Below are 25,898 nucleotides of genomic sequence, written 5' to 3' on the forward strand. Positions count from 1 at the left end.
TGGCCTGTGAGCAACCATCAAGCCCTCTATGCTGGGATTGTTTGGCAAAGAAGGCTTATATAGTGAACTAGCTGCTGTGTTGCGATCAACTGGACACAACCTGATCAGTGCAGAGAAGCAGTTGTGGCATGACCATGTTGAAGAGGGTCACTCAATGGGCTATACCATCTTAACACTTACACTTGCATTCAAATTCAGTAATTTTGTTTGCAATGGAATGGGTCAACAACAACTATTTTCCATTCATATGATTGGGTTGACAAGGGATTTTCTTGTTTCCTTTCACCTCAGTACATTTTGGCCTATGTTCAGTCAACCCCTTTACTATAACTTCAGCTACTGACATGCTTATTGCACTCATTTTATTAAGTAATATTTTATGCACCTACACTATTGCATCAACTGACACCATTAGTAAGGTCCTGATATTAGTGTCTATAACAAATCTTATTTTATATGTAATCTGGGGCCATTTAGCATTAATATTATGATCCTGGGTATTTAATGGCAGTTAAGCCAAGTTAACTGGTGCATAGCACTGTTTCATAGTGTGTGCCACGTGGAATGGACTTTGTGCTGATGCTGTGCTGGAGTGTGCAATGACAGCTGTCATGCCCACACTCAGAGACCAAAACAGATTTGCCATGACCCAAGCCTCTCTCTCTGCTGCTCTGAGCTTCCTTCACTTGCAGAAAAGCTATGCCTCTTAAGACTTTTATTAACTCCTTGTGAATGAGAAGAGTTGATATGCTTATCTGCAGACATTTTTCTCACACATAATCAACACACGTAAATTTTTGGTCTTGTTTCCTCATTAATGCTTGCACTTTTGATATTAAATGTAATAATAGTCTGCACCTCAGTTGTTTCCAACACAATTCTATTCCACGTTGCAAGCAACTACTTCACAGGGACTCTACAAGAACTCAGTGTCTGTAAAGTGGGTGGCGTTACTGATGCAAGAAACTACCAGCATTTTTTAGCTGCTGCCTTGTCAAATAATCATAATACATCTGCACATGAACAATATGTGCACTATTATCATGTATCTCATTTTATCCTCTCTTTTTATCTTGTGTTGTGTTATTGCACTCACTGGTTGCACTGACTAGGACTTTGACTACCTAATTACTTGATTCAGTCACATACTTTTAAGACAGACAGCATACTACTGATAAGGTTCTCCATTATCTCTAAATTTGTAAAAACTAGTTTTTTGATGGAAGATCAACAGAACATCTGCTCGATCTTAGGAAAGGGTAACGCTCAGTCATGCAACTGTAAAACAAAGACATGTCTGAGGCCTTGCCTATTTTTACACATGTACTGATGGCACTACCAGCTATCAGTTATCTCCTACTCAGGGTGTGACTGATGATTACACAGCCAAACTTGATTTTTTCATAGCTGCCTGTACTCTGCACTAAACTTTACTGGAACATTAAGGCACATCTATTTCATCTCACATCAGCCCTGCTTCTAGGAATGGAATGGTATCTTATAACTCACTCACTACCATTGGACTAGGAGCATGCTCCACAGTTCATTTAATTGAGACCTCATCTGAAGGGTCTGAAGCAGCAGAAATTTAGAACTATGATGATGGTGGTTTAAGGATTTCCATTCACATTATTCCTGGCAGGGATACTGAATCACAAGAATACACTGGCAGATAAAATAACCCCATTACTAGTTTTAACACTGTAAAAGAAAGTACACATGAACATGACTCCAGTTCTTCTTAAGGATGCTTGGATGTCCTCAAAAAACACACTAGTGTAAGATGGCTAGCAGGTGTTAATTTAATGACAAGATCTCTATTCAAACCACCTCCAACTCATCTTGAAATGTGATATATTGATGTTTTGCTATTTGCTGTATTAGATATATTACTGTATTTGTGACTAATGTATATGTTTCCTATGTTCAATTGTGCTTGCTGTGTAACATCTGCCCTGTACACCATGACATCCTTATGTAAGTTGTCATTTTATGTTACTTTGTACTGACTGTTGCCTCTGTGTCCTCTATGGGGCATTGTGCTGTTGGGCAACACCTGTTGCTGTTATACTAGCTTACATGAGCTCCCTCTACTTTATTCCAGTTAGTGACTTCTCAGTGAACCAAATATCTTGGTATGGAAAACCAACATCTCTGGCAGCTGTGACTGTCCTTACCTTACTATATATACTTCATTTACTATTGCAGTATCAAAAGGCTATTCACTCTAAACCCTAGGATATCAGTGAAGATATTTTCATGCTTTGGGCTGCTGATAGTTAAGACACTTAAGTGGGTACAATATGGTAATTATGCCTCACGTTCAAAATCTCTCAGTTCCATATCTCTTGTGTGAGAGTACACTAACATACTCATAAACCCTAGGGTAAGTTTAGTGGGTACAATATGGGGATTATGACTCATGTCTAAAACCTCCTAGTTCCATATCTCTTGTGTGAGAGTACACTAACATACTCATAAACCTTAGGGTAAGTTAAGTGGGTACGATAAGGGAATAATGACTCATGTCTAAAACCTCCCAGTTCAATACCTCTTGTGTGAGAGTACACTAACATACTCACACTCATATTTATGTACTAATTATTGTTTTCAGGGAATCACAGGATATTTGCTGACAATCAGTCTGGTGTCACGTATGTCTGACTTGCTCAGTTTCTAGCACCACAGTGTTGCTTTGTCATATATGAGGATATTGGACAATTACACAATTTCAGTCAGCCATCTGTTCCTGTATGATTGTCGAAATGTATTTGTGTGTACTGCCAATTGCATATGAAAAGAGGATGTCCACATTTGGTAAAGTGATTTCGCTCTTAGTACTGAACTCTCGCCAGCATAATATGATGTGTACCAATGCTCTTACCTACCCTCCCCTGTGAACTCCTGTCTGTAACTGGTGTGAAGCAGGCAGGTACATTGCCTGGGCCACTATGGGTCAAATGTATGACCACACTTTTCAGTCCTGTCCAGAATGCCCTTTCCAATTTACCCACAAAATCTCCCATCATGTTAATTCTAATGTACAGTATTCCTTTCAATGAGCCTAGCATGAGGCCAACAGCACTAGTCTTCCTCTAACTTGCATCACAAAACCTGCTTAGTGATTGTGCATCAGAGTAGAATTTTCTCAGGTTCTCTGCGAGACCTTTTGCTTAGGTATGACAGTGGTAGTTATTGTATGCGTCAGGTATAGATATTTTCACAGATGCTCAAATCTCTACTAACCTTTCCTTCTCATCATTTGTGCATTCTCTTTTGAACTGAGAGTGCAACAGCCTTTACCTCCTCAGAATCTTCCAGATTTTGTTATTAAACCATAGTAGGTCTCTTCCATTCTTTATCTACTTACCAGGCACATAACTCTCCAGACCACAATTTACAACCTGCTTGAACTTTGCTCATAATCCATTTATGTCCATCTTACTCTTCCATTCATCTACATCAACCCCTCTATGCCCATCTTCACTCTGTAAATGAGATGCTAACAACTGCTTATCTGCTCTGTCTAGCAGAAACACTCTCCTAGCCTTCTTGACTGATTTATTAAATTTCATAACCATAGTTGTTATAATGACATCATGATCACTAATCCCTGTTTCTATAATGACATTGTCAATGAGATCCAGCCTATTTGGAGCTACAAGGTGTAAGATATTTCCATTGCTGTGGACTGTCAAGCTTGCTGCTCAAGACAGTCACCATTGTCTGCTGTTGTACTAGATGGTGGCAGCTCATTGCATGCAGGTACAGTCTGTGTGCCTTCTTCATATATACTGAATAGTCTAGTGTACCATCTGCCTCCTTCATTTTTAGTATGTCCAGGAAAGTGACACCTCCATTTTCCTCTATTTCCATAGTGACAGCAATGTTTGATGAATCCTGTTAAGATGGTTCATAAACTCATCCAGTGCCTGTCTGCCATGTTCTCATACCACAAAACCATCATCAACAAAGTGGAAGAAGTGCTAGGTTTCTGGTGAGTGGTTTGAAATGCCACACCCTCAAGGTGTTCCATGTAGAGATTGTGATCCCTGGAACCAGTAAAGATCCCATGGCCACTCCATCCTTCTGTTCATAAAACTCTCTATTGCATTCAAAGTACATTGTTGTCAGTGCATGTTCAAAGAAATTAACTATTTGTGGCTTGAAATGTTAAGAGACCAGAACCAAGGAATGTAGCAGAGGTACTTTTGTGAATAGTGCTGTAACATTGAAACCTACAAGCTATGGGACCCATCCTAGAGGAAGCTCAAAAAGGACCCAACCTCAACAATGGCCAGGAAAGCCGTGGCTCTGCTGAAGAACTGAGATCCACCAGAGACAGTGAAGAAATGGTTGTATTCCAGGGTTCCAATATAACTGCACATGTAAGGAATGCTGAAAATCCATGATGATGGGGTGCCTCTGCAGCCAATACTTGACACAATGATAGACTGGTAAAATATGTGGCAACACTTCTAAAGCCCCTTATGGGGCACTGCAGTCATCATGTTAAGAACTCAGCCAATTTTGTGAAAATACTTAAAGACATTCAACTGAGATTGACAGGGGATATTTTTAAAAAGCGAATGAAGCAGTGGCTTATCCAAAAATGCCCTTATAACTTGACTTTATCATGAATTATAAATGTAATAAGAAATAATGTAAACTAAAAAAAATGTAATCATAAAAATTTTATACTTTGTTGAAAATGCACATGCATGTAAAATTACGTGTTATGAATAATAAATTGAAATAGAAAAAATTGGTTACAAAAAGGTGACCAGCTCATGAGTTTTGATGTTACATTGCTATTTATGTAAGTATAGCTGCAAGACTCCTTGGCACTGCTCTCTCAACATTTTGACCTTGAAATAGTTAAACTCTTTGAATGTGCACTGCCAGTCACCTATTTCAAGTGCCACAAAGAGTTTTATGAACAGATGGATGGAGCATCCATGGGGTTGCAAATCTCTATATGGAACACTTTAAGGAAGTGGCACTTAAACCACTTACCAGAAACTGGAACACTTCTTCAACATTGTCAACGATACTTTTGTGGTATGGGAGTTTGGCAGGCAGACGCTGCATGGACTTCTGGACCACCTTAACAGCCCCCATCAAAACACTGCTTTCACTATGGAAATAAAGGAGAAGGGTTGTCTCCGTTTCCTGGACATGCTAATAAGGAAGAAGGCAGATGGTATACTAGAACTTAAGTATACATGAAGAAGACACACACAGACCTGTATCTGCATGCAATGAGTTGCCACCTCCAATGCAATGGCAGACAGTGCTGACTACCCTGGCACATAGGGTGCATGTCTCCCAGACAAACTACAACACCTCAAGGAAGTATTTCAAAAAATAGGCACAGCAAAACTCAGATTACTACGGCATTCAACAAGAGACAATATGCTTGAAATTGACAAGAGGAAGAAGAAGACATGAGACTCACTTTCGTTCTGTACTTGTTACTACTCTCAGCTAAAATTGTGTGTCTACTTGAAAAATCCAATATAAAAATTGCCTTGAGACCACTGCCAAAGACAAAAGAGTGGCTTGGCTCTGCAAAAAAACCCACTAAAAGTGAATGTATCTGGAATATACACCATCACCTGTGAAAGTGGCCAACAGTGCACTGGGTAAATGCATTGCTGTATTTTGAATCACTCAGTGGAAAATATCTGGCATGTGTAACTGGAACTGACAGACAAATCAGTGATAGCAGAGCATAGCATCAATGAAGACCACACCCTTGACTTTCAGAACACCAAGGTGCTTTGCCAAGCAGTCAGTTATTAATGGAATAGCATCATTAAGTAATCCACCAAAATATGGGATCACAAGAATCTGGTCAACTGAATTGAAGGATATAAAGTAAGTGTGGCATGGAATACACATTAATGGCTATACAACAGGAGTCATGTGGAATGCCCACAGAGAGATGCAAACTGTCCACCCTCTACCCCTACCACTGCAGCCTCACCCCCACCTTGCCCACCAGCAGAATAGTACCCAGCTGCCCATAGCCAGGTGGAGGGGGCAAAATGCTAGCATAAATGTAACAGCATCTGCATGTCTTGAAACTTCACCAGAAGGCGATAAGTGTGACAGCTTTTCACCAACAGTATATGCCAGGAAAGCCTATGCTCAAATATAAATATTGTAAAACTGCACCTCTAAATACAAAATTAACTATCATGTATTAACAATTACCATATATGAGCTTGCAAGACCCCCTCAAAGCACCCTGTAAATTCCCCATGTTTGGAGAGAATATAATACTCAAAATTTTTATTTTCTGGATTCGTTCCACTAATTAAGCTCACTGCTGTTGAGAAACCACTCACAGCCTTTTCACCTTCCCTACATATGATGCTGGGCTCAGCAGGCTTCCCATGGTAAGGAAGCCTGAGTCACAGTCCTTGACCAAGAGGAACATAGTAAAGGATCACATGGGACCTGAGGCATGGGCAGCCAAGGTCTTAGGCAGAAATGCTTTGCTTTCTTGGCTGCTGGCTTCTGGCCTGCTAATACACTACTGGCCATTAAAATTGCTACACCATGAAGATGACATGCTAGAGATGAGAAATTTAACTGACAGGAAGAAGATGCTGTGATATGCAAATGATTAGCTTTACAGAGCATTCAAACAAGGTTGGCACTGGTGGAGACACCTACAACATGTTGACATGAGGAAAGTTTCCAACCAATTTCTCATACGCAAACAGCAGTTGACCGGCATTGCCTGGTGAAACATTGTTGTGATGCCTCATGTAAGAAGGAGAAATGCGTACCATCACGTTTCTGACTTTGATAAATGTTGGATTGTAGCCTATTGTGATTGTGGTTTATCATATCGCGACATTGCTGCTCGCGTTGGTTGAGATCCAATGACTGTTAGCATAATATGGAATCGGTGGGTTCAGGAGGGTAATACGGAATGCTGTGCTGGATCCCAATGGCCTTTTATCACTAGCAGTCGAGATGACAGGCATCTTATCCACATGGCTGTAACGGATCATGCAGCCATGTCTCGATCCCTGAGTCAACAGATGGGGACTTTTGCAAGACAACAACCATCTACACGAACAGTTTGATGACATTTGCAGCAGCATGGACTATCAGCTCGGAGACCATTGCTGCGGTTACCCTTGACGCTGCATCACAGACAGGAACGCCTGCGATGGTGTACTCAACAACAAACCTGCGTGCACAAATGGCAAAACGTCATTTTTTTGGATGAATCCAGGTTCTGTTTACAGCATCATGATGGTCACATCTGTGTTTGGTGACATCGCAGTGAACGCACAATGGAAGCATGTATTCGTCATCGCCATACTGGCATATCACCTGGCGTGATGGTATGGGGTGCCATTGGTTACACATCTCGGTCACCTCTTGTTCACATTGATGGCACTTTGAACAGTGGACGTTACATTTCAGATGTGTTACGACCCATGGCTCTGCCCTTCATTTGATCCCTGCGAAACCCTACATTTCAGCAGGATAATGCACGACCACATGTACGGGCCTTTCTGGATACAGAAAATGTTCGACTGCTGCCCTGACCAGCACATTCTCCAGATCTCTCACCAATTGAAAACGTCTGGTCAATGGTGGCCGAGCAACTGCCTCATCACAATACGCCAGTCACTACTCTTGATGAACCGTGGTATTGTATTGAAGCTGCATAGGCTTACCTGTACACGCCATCCAAGCTCTGTTTGACTCAATGCCTAGGTGTATCAAGGCAGTTATTACGGCCAGAGGTGGTTGTTCTGGCTACTGATTTCTCAGGATCTATGCACCCAAATTGAGTGAAAATGTAATCACATGTCAGTTCTAGTATAATATATTTGTCCAATGAATACCATTTATCACCTGCATTTCTTCTTGGTGTAGCAATTTTAATGGCCAGTAGTGACATCCCTCTGGGACTTTGACTGTAATGGAACCTGTAAACATATGACAGTGAACACCAAGGGGTTTTTACCAGACTAATTCTGGTATTTATTTACTCAGTGAAGCAACTATCCTGGATGCCCCCCTATGCATCACCCTAAGTCCATTCTATGCAACACTGTTGAATATAACAGCAGTATCAGCACCAGTCAGGTGACCCACCAGCACACATATGCCAGATGACCATGTGGAACATTCTCCATTACAGCTGTCTTTATCTGTATCACTTATAATTTTTGCAGGCTCACCTAGAGACTTGCATCTGCGGTGATGGTTTTGTCACTAATTTGACACACAATCACAACTGTTCTGGGATATTTGTCATCCATCCTTTTCACAGATGTGCCTATCTATATGAGGGACATTATTGTCAACCTTCACAACACCCATCTATGGGCTATGAAGAATCCTCATGGTTGAGTGGCAATAAACCATCAACACCGGTTCAGCCTCAGTGTATGGGTAGACATTAATGGTGACTTCCTCTTTAGTGTGGAGCTACAACACTAGTACAGACAGAGCATTCCTCCTTGTCTAGGGTATTCTCATGTATCCTTTCAATCACTGAAATCTACCCTGTCAAAGATATTTTATCTTGATCTCCAATGAGTATGCCTACATAGAGTCCTATTTCTGACCATATTTCCATGTGAATTTTTTTGATCTTTAACCTCAGAGGGTCATTTCTTGCAGTTTGTCCCCATTTAGCATAGTCACCTGGTATATGGGTTAATTTATGAAAAAATATAGAAATCAAGTATTTACTTCCCATACTAAAATAATATTTTTGGTAGATAAGTTATGGTGATTGATTCCTATGTGAAACATCTAATGATAACTATTTGGTTGGTGCACAAATTTGTATTTTTTTTTTTTGGCATGTTGGTATTCCAGGTGCTATGTGTTTATTTATTGATTGTCATTTTTTATTTGTAGTCCAATGTTGCTGTTTGAGTTGACATGTTGTCATATTGTCAGTTTGAGATAGTGAGTGGAGCTGTGGATGATATAAAATGGAGTGCCAAGTGGAGAAATTGGAACATTTCTGACATGTTTTTATGCTTCAGTTCAATAGACGAGAGAGAGCAGTGGAGGCAGCCAGAAAGTCAGCGGGTGGCCATATGTGCATCTCTGCTTGCTTGTCATGAATTGGCTTGTGAACAGCACCAACCATTCCTACCTTGTATCATTACAGGTGATGGTAAATGACCACTTCATGCTGACATAAGGAAAAGAAGGGAATGGTTGTACTAAACAAAGTAGTAGCTTCCCATACAAAGACCTGTGCGCATCCATAAAAGATAATTTTATGCATCTGGTAGAACAATGGCAGTGTAGTGTACTATTAATTGTTTCCCTGAGGTATAACCATCACTGATGACATTTATTGTTAACAACTGAGACATCTTGCAGATACAGTCCAAGAACAATGACCAGGGAGACTGTGTGAAGCGATGCTACTCTGCGATAACACTCACCTGCACTCTGCTAGACTGACAAAAACACTATACTGGAGTTGGATTGGGAAGTTATTCCACACCCACCTTATTCATGTGCTCTTATACATTCAGACTGACACCTTTTTTGCTCTCTGTCAAACAATATTTAAGAAGCTTTCTTTCCAGAAGATAGTGCACTCCAAACATGGCTCGATGAGCTCTTCACCTCCAAACTATAGATTGCTACAGTTGTGGAATCAAAAAGTTACACCAGCATTGGACGACTGTTGTAAATAGTGAAGGAGAATGTATTGTTGATGACTGAAGTCTGTGATATGAATATCTATTGTGTTTATTAAGCTTATGGAAAAATGCTACAAACTTATGCACCAACCCAATAATTCTTACAATGACCTATCTATATACGGTGTGTGTGTGTGTGTGTGTGTGTGTGTGTGTGTGTGTGTGTTAGCCAGAAAAGTCAAAACTTGGGCAGTAGGAAAAAAGAAGCCTCTGGAATATCCATAAACTTGTTTTTTACTTGTAAATATGCAACTATTGTATAATAAAGATGGGTGATGTCCTGTTAACAACAATGTTGTCAGGGATGGAATTTTCTGTGAAACGTCTATGAAAACTTGAACCATGTGAAAGAAGTGCACCCATTAATCAAAGGTAACATATCAGTACATATTAAAAATAAGCACCAAATGAGTGAGAGGTGAAATATTTTAGTAATACGTATACTTATACAGAAAGATACCAAGAACTTTTCAGTAAAAGGCGACTTTACAGAGAATCAGGAAAAGATCCCCCAGTTACATCATTGTGAGGATTAAGGGAATCAACCAAAGTTAATTTTGATGTCCAGTTGAGATACTCATGACATATAGCTATTAGTAGTCACAAGAAAACAACCTTAGTTGATCACTAGATGGAAAATGTATATGAATGGACCAAACATGTTATGGGTAAATGACCAACTGAATATTAAATGATATTACACTGAGGTGAAGAAAGTCATGGGATACCTCCTAATATCATGTTGGACCTCCTTTTGCCTGGGATAGCACAGCAACTTGACATGGCATGTAATCCACATGTTGTTGGAAGTCCCCTGCAGAAATATTGAGCCATTCTGCTTCTATAGCTATCCATAATTACAAAAGTGTTGGCAATGCAGGATTTTGTACAGGAACTGACCTCTCAATCACATCCCAAGCTGGGTGATCTGGGTGGCCAAATCAATTGCTTGAACTGTCCAGAATGTTCTTCAAACCAATCACAAACAGTTGTGGCCCAGTGACATGGCGCATTGTCATCCATATAAATTCCATCATTGTTTGCAAACACAGAGTCCATGAATGGCTGCAAATGATCTCTACATAGCTGAACATAACCATTTTCAGTCAATGATTGGTTCACTTGGACTAGAGGACTCAGTCATTTCGCGTAAACACAGAACACACTATTATGCTGCCACCACCAGCTTGCACAGTGTCTTGTTGACAACTTTGGTTCATGGCTTTGTGAGATCTGCATCACACTTGAACCCTAAAATCAGCTTTTACCAACTAAAATTCTGGCTCATCTGACCAGGCCTTGGTTTTCCAGTTGTCTTGGGTACCATTGATATGGTTATGAGCCCAGGAGGGATGCTGCAGCCGATATTGTGCTGTTAGCAAAGGCACCCACATCTGTCCTCAACTGCCCTACCCCATTAACGCCAAATTTCACTGCACTGTCTCAAAGGATATGTTCATCGTATGTTCCACATCAATTCCTGCGGTTATTTCATGCAGTGTTGCTTGTCTATTAGCACTGACAACTCTATGCAAACACTGCTGCTCTTGGTCATTAAGTGTAGGCCGTAGGCAACTGCGTTGTCTATAATGGGAGGTAATGCCTGAAATTTGGTATTCTTGGCACACTCTTGATACCGTGGGTCTTGGAATATTGAATTACCAAACAATTTGCAAAATGGAATGTCCCATGCATCTAACTCCAACACCATTCTGTGTTCAAAGTCTGTTAATTCTTGTTGTGCAGCCATAAACATGCCAGACAGCTTTTCACATGAATCATCTAGGTGCAAATGACACCTCTGCAAATGCACTGCCCTTTTGTACCTGGTGTACATGATATTACCGCCATCTGTATATGTGTGTATTGCTATTCCATGAGTTTTGTCACCTTAGCGTATTTACAACAGATTTTAGGGAGCTGCTGGCACATGAACAATACATAACTGGTTGTGGTAATCCCAAGTTCTGGGATTGAGAAGTGCTCACATTTATATTGTGACCACTGTAAACATTCCTCTGCCAATGTTTAACCTTTTTCATGTGACACAAAACACTGCAAGACCTGACACACAAGTGTATTATGGGTGAGTTTATCAGAGGCTCTATTGCAGGTTCAAGTTCCTGGGATACTAGTATTCCTCCCCACCTGAGAAAGTGTTGGGAATAGTGGACTGAGGAGACTCTTCAATCATTGGGCACATCCATCATCTTCTGTGCCCACATGCAACCACACAAAATTAGGCTGAATATCCTATAATATGTATCCAGTAATGTGGACATCAGAAAACCATTTGCAGCTGCTACTTTTAACTTATGTACAATATATTAGAGAAGTCTGTACTCCAAATATAGGTTAGTCAAGTTCCAAGAAGAGTTGAATAACATGATATGGGTTGTAGTAAGGTTACCAGAAGTGTGGTCAAAAACTTAAGACAAAATCGAATAAAAAATATGTCACATGTTTCACTACAGAGGAACAGAGCACACAGAAATTTCAGGTGTAGACTGTTTTATAAACAGAAAGTTTGAAAACAATGTTGCACATGTAGAAGGAATCTCAGAGAGAATTGTGAAACTTGATTTAAAAATTAAAAATAAAATATATCCAATGGAAATTATAACCATGTTGGCATTCCGATTAGGATGTGAAACACTTCTGCAAGGGTTACTCAAGCAAATAAGAAACAGCAGATTTCATGATAAAATTGTAGTGAAGGATTTAAATACAAAAGTAGAATGTAAACTAAATAATACTTCTTCTGTGGGAAACTGTAGGTAGATACCAGAAATGACAAATCAAATATTTGTGGAATTTGAAAAAAGAACAATGTGCTTGTCCATCTGGGAGAAAGCAAATAGAAAATGGATTTGAGAAGGACAAAGTGAGAATCAAACCTGAATTCATTTTGTCAAATCATAAAGAAATCACACAGGATGTGATGGTCCTATCCAAGTCCAAGTTTCAAGTAATCATAGACTTGTAAGAAGTAGAATAAAAATAGATAGACAACTTGAACAGAACAGACTCATTAGACAGTTAGCCATTTATGTAGATTATGACAATTTATCAAAGAATAAAGAGATATACTATATTAAATTAAATGGACAAATTCAGCACCTTAGAAAATTTAAGTTATACAGGCATAGACAAAAGTGGCTATTATTTAACAAAGATATTGGCACAAACATTAAAACACAGTGCAGTGATGAAGAAAGCAAAAGAAAAAAAATCTTAAATAGAATGAAGCAACTACTGAAGAGAATGTGAGAGTTTCAAGAACATGATAGAATATACTGAACGAAACAAAGCTGTTCATGGATTTCTTCAAGAGGATGTGAGAAGGTACAGTGAAAATTAGAAAAGAGAAGTTCAAAATGTTCAAATGTGTGTGAAATCTTATGGGACTTAACTGCTAAGGTCATCAGTCCCTACGCTTACACACTACTTAACCTAAATTATCCTATGAACACACACACACACACACACCCATGCCCGAGGGAGGACTTGAACCTCCGCTGGGACCAGCCGAAAAGAGAAGTAACTACAAGCAATAAAAATGTGAAGAGAAAATAACAGGTATTTATTTTTGGTAAACACCACATTTCATCAGTTGAGATCACAGCTTGTACAGTAATTAACAAAAAATAAAATAATTTATTTCATTTTAGTTCATGAGATAGAGAATAATGAAAGTAATGAGATTTTGTAAGTAATGCCAGATGAAATGTGTAAAGCTGTCTGAGGTATGAAGAAAGGGAAGAGATCTGGAGATGAGAATACTACAATATAAATGATATAGCAAAATTATTTGTGGAGTATTCTCCACAAATACTCCAAAACTTTAGCAACATAGTAATTATTGTACTTCACTGGAAAGAAGACAGGCACAACATAAGTACTGTAGACTTGTCAGGTTCCACTCCATTATATTAAATGTTGTTGCACTCTTCAATCCAAAGACTGTTTCATGCTACTCTCCATGCTAGCCTATCTTGTGCAAGCCTCTTCAACTCTTCATAGATACTGCACCCATGCCCATTTGAATCTGCTTACCATATTTGAACTTTGGTATCCCTGTCCATCTTTTACTCCCCATACTTCCCTCCCCCGAATCAACCAACCAACCAACCAATCATCCAATTAATATTGTTTCATGATGAAACCACTTTCACCTATGATGTTATCAATAACACTTGTAACTCACTTTCATATTCAAACAAAAATTATATGCCTTTATGGAGGCACATTTCTGAGAGTGCTTCTTTGTAAAGGTGTATTATGTTATGATTGACAATCAACTGATTGAGCCTGTTGTGTTACTGTGTTGTCTTATGTGGCCTCATTAACTATACTTTCTTGAAAATGAGCTTCCATAATTGCTACTGCATTCTTTTATGCGGCCTCATTGCCAAGAATTTCTTGAAAACAAGCTTCCAGTATTTATGGAAGAGGTTTCTTTTGCTGCAAAGATGTGTATGTTCTTCTGGCATGAAAGGGCCCCTGAAAATTTTAGTAATCAGGTGATAAATCATCTAAACTTAACTTCCCCTGGAAGTTTGATTGTCAGAAATGGTCATGTTCCTTGGCTACCAAGGATCAGAAACCTTATCCCTTTAGATTTTGGTCTGTGTGGATGGTTAGGAGGCAAAGTCCACAAAGAAAAAGAGAACACAATGATAAAAATCAACTTTGAATTTAATAAACAGCCTTTCTTAACACCTACTGTGAATATTTGTTTGGGCTACATCCTAACAGCTGTATCTCTGCAATCAATAAAAATTGGACACCTGTTATAGGAAATGTTTAATCTGAATTAGTCTATACTACCAGCTCCTAAAAGATTTACCGATCCTGCTGAAATACCTTGAATTTCTTTCAGGGCCAATTGCATCAAGATTTTCATTGTGTCTTCTAATATCCAACAATATAACAGGAAGAGTAGCTATGAGACCTTTCTTCTAAAATAAAATAACACAAGTATGCTGAGTGTAGTTCATATTGAAATTATATACAATGTTTTTAACCTTACAAAATATATTCTCGTATAAGGTATTTTTCACAGACATTAGAAATTTGTTTCACATGAAATGTGTCACCTGCAGGTATAACATATATGGAAAATTAGGTTTTTTACATAAGTCTGCAGAAAACAGACTATATATAAAAACTTCAAAACAGAAATATTCTGTTTAGGCAGACGTACCAGAGAGTAACTGTTCAGCCTCACTTTGTTTTAACTGTGTAATAGTATGTCATCTTGAATGAAATTTTCACTCTGCAGCTGAGTGTGTGCTGATATGAAACTTACTGTCAGATTAAAACTGTGTGCTGGACCAAGACTGAAACTTGGGACCTTTGCCTTTCATGGGCAAGTGGAAGGTAGGAGATGAGGTATTGGAGGAAGTATAACCGTGAAGACGGGGCGTGAGTTGTGCTTGGGCAGCTCTGATGGTAGAGCACTTGCCTGCATAAGGCAAAGTCCTGAATTTGAGTCTCAGTCTGAATTACACTTTTAATCTGCCAGTAAGTTTCAGTATGTCATCTTCATTACAGATATATGAAACATTCTACATATAACTATTTTATAAAAATAATACATACTGAGACTTGTGTCAAATCTTCTCATATTGCCAGCATTAAGTTCTGTAGGTAATAAATCAAATAAACACCAAAGAACCAAGTTTCAACAAAAGGTATGAGTATTATTTTCTGATGATGGATTGTATCTGATGTCATATTGCATACTCAATAAAGGCTTTTTAAAAATAAAACGCTTACCATAAATCAAACTGATTTGTACGGGCAAGTTGCAACCCCCACTTCTTTGTGAAATTTCCTCTAAAAGAGAGTAGTGCTGCTGAATCAACATTAAATAGCGCTGGTGTGCCAATATCAGTAGGTAGTACTGCTTGGTAGGAAAGTGGTGCATCAACACTCTGGTGGTTAATATGAAACTCCTGGTGCAAAATCTGTAGAGTATTAAAGGCTGAAAAAGAAAACACAACAAAAGACATATGATAATCAAAATAATATTGTAGCTAATGTCATACCAATAGCATTCTGTATATAAGTCATTATTCAATTTGATTACAGCACCGCTCCTTCTAAATCATTTTCTTATTTCTTTACATGGATGAGTGTAATGATCTGTAATTAAAATTACAAATTTAGTATTGTCAAATAACATTGTTAATTGTTACTAAAATTCAGCCTTATTCAATGAAATTAGTTGACATGTATATCATTGCAGTTGGTCTATCATGCAGTTCTTCTTTTTATGTGCAACAGTTTTCAATGTTTGCAGTGGACCTATAAAACTGCCATAAAATATTGCTTTTATGAGTAAAGACCCAAACTTTCAGATGAACCATTTTAATATTGACTAGACTGAATATCAAAGAAATGTGATCATATAGGTTTTCTTGGCATGAAGAACATAACTGGGTTGGTCACTGAAACAGTGTGCATAAAATGTAAATGACAACTTGGCTGAACACTCTGAAACAAGAGAGAATTTTATATATGATGTTGGTATCTGTTCTTTCAGACATGTCCAAAAGAACAGATACCATCTTCATATAGTTAAGGCTATCTGGCCATTGACCTTCTTCTGTGCTGGATGCACATGCATTGCCTGAACTCTTACGGGAATCGGTAAGATTGTCTGCCGCGAGTAATGAGTGTAATGGGCAGAGGCACTATGAATATAGTGTGTGGACATAAAGTTGGGGATGTGGGTCTCACAGGGAGCATGCAAGGGATAAATCCCTGCAGTCGCACTATCTTCTGTGCCCTTGGTGGCTCAGATGGATAGCGCATCTGCCATGTAAGTAGGAGGCCCCGGGTTCGAGTCCCGGTTGGGGCACACATCTTCCATTTTACCTTTTGATGTGTATCAACACCTATCAACAGCTTAGGATCTTGATTTCATCATCATTTCAGAATTTTATATTTCTCATACCAGAGTGCATAACTATAAATTGTATATTATGTTGTGCATCTTTGATTGTAAGTGTCAACAAATAAGGTTTATGGCAATTGTAGTTAATTAGTGAACTGTTGATTTGTCCATATGTAACATTTACATAGATACTAGACATGTGAGCTTGATACAATGACAAAATGCCATTACTAGGAAGTTCCTATTTACAAATATTTGTCTACTAACAAGTCTAGTTTCCAACGGATTTATGCAGTGTTTATAATCTTCCTTCTTTATATACGTACTTGCAAACAAGTTAGTTGACAACACCAAAACTAACATCACACTATTCATTCATTTCTAATCACTAATCACTCATATGTTGCACACATTAACACTCTTTGAGCTATCATCAGTCCCTGATAATACTCCTGCCTTTGCATTACAAATCTTATATCTCTGATAGAAAACAAAGGGTGCCAATAGGGAAGAAAGATATATTAAGCAATCATTTATCACCTAAATGGGACGAAATAACATGTAGTGTCCCCCAAGGTTCCATCTTAGGGCCCTTACTTTTTCCTCTGTATATCAATGACCTTCCATTGGCCTTTGAAAGATTGGCTGATGAAATTTTCGTGGATGATAAATAAATCGTTCCTAGCCAATTCTCCATCACTAAACCTTAAAAAAATATACTATAAGCAGTTCAAAACTTGTCAAAGGTTTCCTTCCATTGTATGCCTAAATTATGATGACAAGCAGATAGAAGAAGTCGACAGTGTTAAATTCTTGAAATTACAGCTTGATAATAAATATAACTGACAGAAACATACCATAGAACTGCTAAAGCACCTAAACAAATCTCTGTCTGCTATGTCTGAAATAGGTGACATAAAAAATAAAAAAGAAGATAGTGTACTATGCTTACTTCCATTCCAGTATGTCATGTAGAATCATTTTCTGCGGTAACTCATCAAGTTAAGCTAAAGTTTTCCAAGCCCAGAAATGTGCAATATGAATTATTTGTGTTGTGAACTCAAGAAGGCCCTGCAGATGGCATTTTAAGGAACTGGGGATATTTACTACTGCTTCCCAATATCGTTATTCATTATTGAAATTTGTCATTAGAAATATATCTTTTTCAAACCAGTAGCACAGTTCATGAAATCAATACCAGAAATAGAAATAACTTTTACAAAGATTTAAAGTCATTCACTTTGGTTCAGAAAGGTGCCCACTACTCAGCAATACACATTGTCAGTAACATGTGAGCAGCCATAAAAATTTAACTAATAATAAAGTTCAGTTTGAGAAGAGTCTACAGGGCTTATTGGTGTCCAACTCCTTCTACTCCATTGGTGAATTTCTTAGCAGAACTGATTGATGTGTATATGTTGTTAATAATACCACATAATGTGAACATTGCATTCAATCTGATCTCTGTACAAATTTTGTACAGTAATGTGATCATTGTAAATAAGTGCTCTAAAAGTTTTCAATTTTATTTTTTTTATGTGAAGATATGTGGCTACAATAACCTAAGAATTATCATACACCTCTAAGTGTATTGAACATTTAATATTTGGTGATAAGTTTTATATCCTTTTAAATGTAAGTATGCTTATTTGATTATTTTTTTTTTTTTTACTGATTCTACATTCACAAGAGCAGTTTCATTTGAGATCTGTAGAGTGTATTCTTGTTTTCTGATATGGTCCACATCCCAGAAGATCTCCTCGCTATGGATCAATTGGAATGAAAAGTACATCTAATCTAATCTAGTCTACAGCCTTCATGATTTTTCATCTATCTCTCTGAAAAACTTGATCATCATAGCTGCATAATACACTGAGCTCACAAACATGAAAGGAAGTAAGTATCATGTATCACAGATCTTGTGTGTACATGTTCCCAGTAACATGCCTTGTAGCATGAAAGTATATTGTAGAATGACAAAGATATAACTTTTTAATATGTGCTATGTACTTAAAATTTAAACAATGGAAAATCATGGACAGAATAATTTCTTTGCAAATACCTGATGGATTTTAATCTGGCACAATTGCATGAGCCCACCTTGAACCTTCATGTGGATGCATCAACTTTTTCCCACCTGTTGACAGCGTCAGTTGCTGGCAAGCAGCAGTTGAATGAGGTAGTATGTAATGCTCATGTCAGTCTTTTATTTCAAGAGTGCCGTGCTACTGCATAAAATTTTGCCCTAAACTGGGCAACAGCCAGATTGAAACCATTCGAAAATTTAGAGGGCCTTCAGTGATGATAGTATGGACATCACGCTGATTAAGGAGTTATACAACTGTTTTAAAGATGGCTGCACATAGCTGGAGAGTGAGCCATACTTTAGTTGGCCAGCAACATGCTGAAATGACCAGGTCACTGACAAAGTGAATGCTGTGGTAGAAATGGTGGAAGAGGTGGGCATCAGCACATTTTTGGCACATTCTGTTATGACCAAAGATTTTGCCATGAGGAGAGTGTCACTGTTGATTGGTGCCGAAGTTGCTGACAGTGGAGCAAAAACAACTTCATGCTGAAGTCTCACAGGCCATGTTGGACTCCACAAACAGTGACCATGACTTTATGAACACCATAAACACTGGCGAAGAGACCTCGGTGTAAGGGCATGACCCAGACAGCTTTCCTCACCATCAGGATCAAACAAAGCCTGAAAAGTGCACAGCAACACCAAAGTGATACTGACTACTTTGAGTGTGCACCACAGAGTCAAACAATCACCAAAGAGTACTACATGGGTGTCCTCCATTGCCTATGTGATGCTGTGCAGCACAAGAGACCAGACTTGTGGTCAACAGGAAATTGGCATGTCCATCACAACAATGCTCCAGCACATTCCTCGCACTTGATTCAGACTTTTTTTTGGCAAAAAAACAGGTTTCTGTGCTTCAACAGGCTCCTTACTCTCCTGATTTGGCCCCTACAACTTCTTGCTGTTTCCCAGATTCAAGAGGCCATTGAAAGAAACATAATTTCAGACAAAGGAGAACATTATAGCAGCAATGACAGCTGAGGTAAACTCCATTCTGAAAGAGGCTTTTTCGGCACACTTCCAACAATGGTGGCATCACTGGGAGAAGTGTGTGGAGTCCAAAGGGAACTACTTTGAGGGTAGTTAGGAGTCCAATGCTGCACATAAGCCAATTTTTTTCCCGGCCATAGGTTGGATATTTTTCAAACAGACCTCATACATACACCCTCTAAAGAACAAAAAAGGAAATAATACACCACGAAGGCATTACCTATGTGTGATGGAATATAGTAGTTGTGAAGTACATGTACAGATAAACAAATTATGACAGTTTCAGAAAAACTGAATGATATACTCAAGAAAAAGAGCTTCACAAACTGAGACAGTCAATAATGCAAGCAATTATTTTGCTTGGCATTGGTTGACTGAATTTTTGAATGTCCTTCTGGAGGAAACTGTGTCAAAATTCTGTAGAACTGGTGCAGTAGGTCAAAAATTGTGAGCTCTATGGGTGGTCCCACCCATAATGCTCCAAATGTTTTCAATTTTGGAGAGATCCAGTGTCCTTGCTGACCAAGGTAGGATTTGACAAGCTGAAAGACAAGCAGTGAGAACTCTCAATGTGTACAGGTGGGCCTTTATCTTGCAGCCCAGGATGGCTTGCCAAGAAGGCAACAATTCAAAGTGTAGAACATCGTCGACTCACTGCTGTGCTGTAAGGGTGCTGTGGATGACCATAAAAGGCATCCACTTATGAAATGAAATGGCATCTCAGGCCATTACTCCTTGCTGTTGGACTGTATGGTGGGTGACATTCAGGTTGGTATCCCACAACTGTCCAGGGCATCTCTAGAGATGTCACTGCTGGTCATGGGGGTCTGGAATCTCATTGACTGCAGTAGAATTGTCTTCTGTAATGAGTGCTGCTTTGAACTGAGCTCTGTTGATCAGCAAAGACATATGTGAAGATGCCACGTATGTCAGTGGCACACCAACCTGACTGTCACCCATGTCCTGACAACCAGGAGTAATGGTCTTGGGTGCCATTTCATTTCACGGTATGACCCCTTTGGTTGTTATCCATGGCACTCTTACAGCACGAAGGGATGTCAACAATATTCTACACCCTGTTTTGTTGCCCTTCATGGCAAGCTGTCCTGAGCTTACATCTCATCAAGAAAATGCCCACCCAACATGGTGACAGTTTCTAGTGTTGGTCTTCAGGCTTGCCAAAACCTACCTTGGACAGCAAGTTTTCTGAATCTATCCCCAACTGCCAAGTTTGGAGCATTATGGGTAGGGTCTTCCAACCAGCTCAGGATTTGACATGATATTCCTCAGGAGGACATCCAACAACTCAATCAATCAATGCCAAGTCAAATAACTGCTTGCATACGGGTCAGAGGTGGACCAACACATTATTGACTTGCTCAATTTGTGAAGATCTTCCTCTTGAAGAAGTAATTCAGTTTCTCTGAAACTGTAATCCTTTCTTTGCATGTACATGTACATCACATCCACTGATTTTCATTTCATTATGGTAGTTCCTTCATAGTGTGTCTCTTTTTTGTCTTTGTGTGTGTGTATCTTGCGTCTGTTATTTCAGATATGTCTGAAAGAACAGATATCTTACATGATCCAGCAGCCATACAAATATTATTCAAAGGCTTCCAATAATGTTGGACACATTTGGGCATTGAAATGTATAAATGGTAACGGGTGGATATTTGTACCAGACCAGGACACAGGTCTGGATCTCCTGCTTAGTGCATGTGGTAGCGTTAACTACCTCTGCAATCCAAGTGCACTTCCCATCCGACCCAAATTTCCAACCTGTTACACACTACTAATGTAGCATTACCCTTCCATTGAACCCATGACTCACCATTTCAGATTCCCACAGGAGATTGGGCTTGGTGTGCATCAACAATGAAAGAATGGACCTTCTGTCATCACACATTATTGATGGCTGTTAGTTTGGAGAAGTTCAAACGAACACACACACACACACACACACACACACACACACACACACACACACACACACACACAGGGTGAAGATAAATGCCACATGTGGCAGCTGGCATGTGATTCCTGATCCCAATTGAACACAAATGAGTATCTATAAAACCTGGTCCCACCAACAGGTTTAATAGAAATGCAATTTAAAAAACAAGGCTCTAACAATGCTGTAACTGTTTGCAGCATGGTCAAGAACAGATAGCATGACCTCTGCACTTGGCCAGAGCTGTCCCATTAGCTTAGTGAGATGAGGCAATGCCATGGGGAATGGGTATGCAGACACGCCAATGTTTGAGTTGCATTTGAGCCAAACTTTGTTTTTCAGTTAAAGCATCAAATTGTATCTCATTTACACCTCCACCATAATATGGCACTTCACATATTTCTTTCTGTTACTGTTACCTTTATTTTAGCATTAAGACATAACATGAACTTCTTACTGATGTAAATGACCACTTTGTTTCATCAATGACACAAATAAAGCCAATATAAAATAATAGTGGATACAGTAACTTCATCCATATCCAGTGAGATACAAAAAACACAAGAGGTAGGTTACACTATATTGCACATTATGCTATGCACAATAATCCATTCTGTATATTTGGTGTCCAGGCTCATCTTCACAGAGGTGGTACATACACATATGAGCAACATTCTCTTTAGAGAAGATATTCAAAGCAACCACCTTGCATCTGCATCCCTCACTGCCGAAGTGGCATACATGTGAGCTATTAGATTGTGTACAGTCCTGGGTGGGGTAGTATAAATTTATTCCTCTCAAATAAAAATCTAGGGGTTAATGTCTGAGGAATGTGGAGGCCAGAATATTGGACCTTCTGAGGAAAGTGGAGGCCAGAATATTGGACCTCTATGACCAATCCATTTCCCTGGAAACCCTTCACTTAAATAGTTATGCACATTCATTCCAAAGTGTGGTGGTGCACCATCAGACTGAAACCATAGCTGTCACCAAACACAAAGTGGAACATTTTCTAATGCATCCGGTAAAGTACTGCAAAGAAACATATGATTCAATGGCACAGTCAACTTGTCCGCCAATAGGTAAGAGCCGAAAGGCATTCCTCCCACGATTACAGCCCACAGGTTTATGACAAAGTGTCATAGGTGACATGTGGCTTGTGTTCTGCTGTTGTGGAAGTTGAAAGTACTTTCATGAGAGGAGCTAGATTCATTAGTCCACATTAAGTTCTTCATAAAATGTTCATTACCTTACACGTGGTGCAAAAGCGATTCACAAAACTGTACTCGTTGAATGCATTCTTCTGGCCACTGGTGTTGAGCTGTGCAATTCTTCATATTACAACACTTCAACAACCAGTCTTTGGGATATCTGGAACTGCCTTGCAATATTAGTGGTACTCCAACAAAGTGACTGGTGAAGAGTTTCAAGAGTCATGACCTCTTTTTATGTACATCTGGTTCTTGGATGACCTCTATCTGTTACTTGTGGACAAAGATTACTGGTTCCCTGAAGCCGTTGCTCCAGGAGAAAATATTCTTATCAGGCTGGCAACTTTAAGGATATGGCCTACGCATGAACAGCAGCAACAGTTTGGCTATGGGATGCACCCAGCTCTAAAATAATATCAATGTACTCATCATTAGTGTATTCTTTTGAGAAGCTGGCCAATGTGAACTCCATAGGACCAGTTATGGTTGTAAACCGTGCGAGTAGTAGACACAGGCACGCAGTTCAATGGATCCCACTGTCATGTGATAGGATATTGTCATGAGACAACATGATGTCCTGCTTATAAATGATGAGAACTACAGAATCAACACATAAAAAATAAAAAGGGCTCTGAAGAGGGTTCTAAACATAGGTTCCTGGTAGATGTTGGTTTGATGTTCCAGCAGTCTACTCAGTGAGCTATGAAAGGGGGTATGATAGTGTGGGGTGATACACATTCCTCTTGACAGTCCGATGTATTGCTTGGTGTGACAATGTTGCAAGCTCCTCATTTTCATACATGTGTTTTCAAAATACACCTGATCTGATTTTGCTATGTGAACTTTTGTCTTGAATCTGGATGATGAATTGCAGGTTGACCTCCCAAGTGCAGCACTTTTTCTTCACCCTCTATATATCAATGTGGTGTGATGACCAGAGGTCCATTCTTTCAGTGCAGATCAGATGTGCATGCATGCGCACGTGCACGTGTGCGCGCGCCCACACACACACACACACACACACACACACACACACACACACACACACATTAGGTAGCTGACCATATTGTGTGAGGTAGCCATTGTCATCTACTTTGTTATTCTTTTGCACTTCACTTATTGTGCAATACATTATGAAAATGTGTGATGAGGCAGTTGCTGCCACTGAGAACTTTATTAAACATATAAATTTATCAGATGGTATTAGTATGTGAACAGCATTTAGAGCAGTTTTTACTTCCATGCATGACTTCTGCTTTCACAGATGTGCAACTTGCGTCAGCACTGAAGCAGGTAGGCACGCCTTGCCACAACCCTCCCCCCCTCCTCTCCCCATGGTTCTTTGTTTCTTCACCCTGTGTTGGTCTGTTTGGGGGCCAGGCTTTCTTCCTCTACTCCCCGCTCCCCCCTATGAAGTCTGCCATCTACAAGTTAACACACTGTACAAGGGGCTTCATATTAGTAGTTACGATCTTGAAAGTCTCAGTAATTGCATGAGTTCTATTTCCTTTCCGATAGGAAACAAGATGTATGGAATCAGCTATAAAATCCAGTAAGTGATCTTTTTTTATTGTGAAGTAGACAGCAGGTTGTGTGAAAATTCCTGTGTATGGAAATGTATTTGATTAAGTCTATGTCCTAGGCACCTTTTAAAGGAAGAACAGGGTTTGTATAAAGAGATTAAAGTCAGACTTGATATAGCAGATGAAATATTTCAAAAGGGAAATAGCTTCATTGTAACCTAGTTTCCCAGTTAACAACTAACTGAACATCATTAAATTCTAGGTGTTTTCGGTATAACATAGAATGTGGAAGAGTGGATAGTGGAGATTTTCTCACTGAGTGAGCCTGAGCCAGATGCATTCAGTATGGGGTTGTACAGTACCATTTTTCAATTCTTGTAGAGAAAGCATTTAATCAAAAGGAAGTCCTCTGCCTAGGTTGAAAAAAGCATGCAGTTTACTATTTGTCATAAATTACAGCATGGTAATATATTTTAGTTTAGGGACATCTTCCAAAATTACAAATATAAATTGCATCAATTCATAACATGAGCTACTGTGGGAACAGACATATATCTAAAAAGAGGAAAATTTTGCATAATTAAGAACGTCATTAAGGCTTTTGAGGCTTCCTGTGTTGACACTGACAGTTTCATTTCTGTGAAAGGCAGTTGATAAGTGCATCCATGGAAGTTCCAGTTTGTCAGCAAACTGTATGAGCTGTTAGACTGATAATTGATTTGTTCTCCTACATTTATCAGTTATACTCAGATAATAACAAAGTTGTGATGGGTACATTTCTAACAAGGGGAGGCCGCCAATTGTGAAATTCAGATTCGATTCATGCTGCACATAATAAAAGCTCATGGCCAGAGGTGTAGTGTGGCAAAGCACCAAGATGTACTTCTCAGCTGTTGTCGAGAAAATTGACAGTTAAAAGAAACCGTTGCGGTGAAATACTCTCTACGATTAATAATTTTCTACAGGGTCGTGGCGCAGCGGTAAGCGCTCGGGTTCGCAATCCGAAGGTCGCCAGATCGAATCTTCTGCCATGCAACTTTTTTTTATTATTGGTTTTTTGTAATTCAGATTTACACACACACACACACACACACACACACACACACACACACACACACAGATTATATATATATAATTCCCGGCAATCAGTTGCAACAATTATGCATATAATAAGTTGTTGAAAGTCGTTTGTCATGGAAAAATAATACTTGAAATAAAACACAATATCACAAATAATATTCAAGTGGATACAATTTATTGAAAAGTTTGGTATAAACTCACACATAATTAACAATTAGTGACCAGAAGTAGCTGGAGTATCACACGAACCAGAGTGATAGTTATCATAGAAATATGGAAAGCAGAAAACAGCACGACATCGAGCACATCTGATAAATGATGCATTTTTACAAAAACAATTGGTTTTTAAATTATCTGTCAGGAAACACACCTGATTGACATTCTGAAAAATTGTTCTATCATTCGTCAGGTTTGATGCATACCACGCGTATCAT

At 39.1% G+C, this 25,898-nt stretch overlaps 1 protein-coding gene across 2 annotated transcripts in view; it reads right to left on the reverse strand.

Annotated features, from left to right (window-relative positions):
• The window catches only part of LOC126471429 (uncharacterized), a 649,788-nt gene that overhangs the window by 270,192 nt on the left and 353,698 nt on the right, over positions 1-25,898 (reverse strand). For both annotated transcript variants that reach the window (XR_007586305.1, XM_050099588.1), the window contains exon 13: positions 15,492-15,699. Coding sequence is in view for 1 of the 2 variants with exons in the window: in XM_050099588.1 (XP_049955545.1) it covers positions 15,492-15,699 (208 nt within the window). In the remaining variant the exon portion in view is untranslated. The remainder of the gene's footprint in view (positions 1-15,491; positions 15,700-25,898) is intronic.

The sequence above is a fragment of the Schistocerca serialis genome, chromosome 3 (assembly GCF_023864345.2).
Source record: "Schistocerca serialis cubense isolate TAMUIC-IGC-003099 chromosome 3, iqSchSeri2.2, whole genome shotgun sequence".
In the NCBI taxonomy this organism is placed as follows: Eukaryota; Metazoa; Arthropoda; class Insecta; order Orthoptera; family Acrididae; genus Schistocerca; species Schistocerca serialis.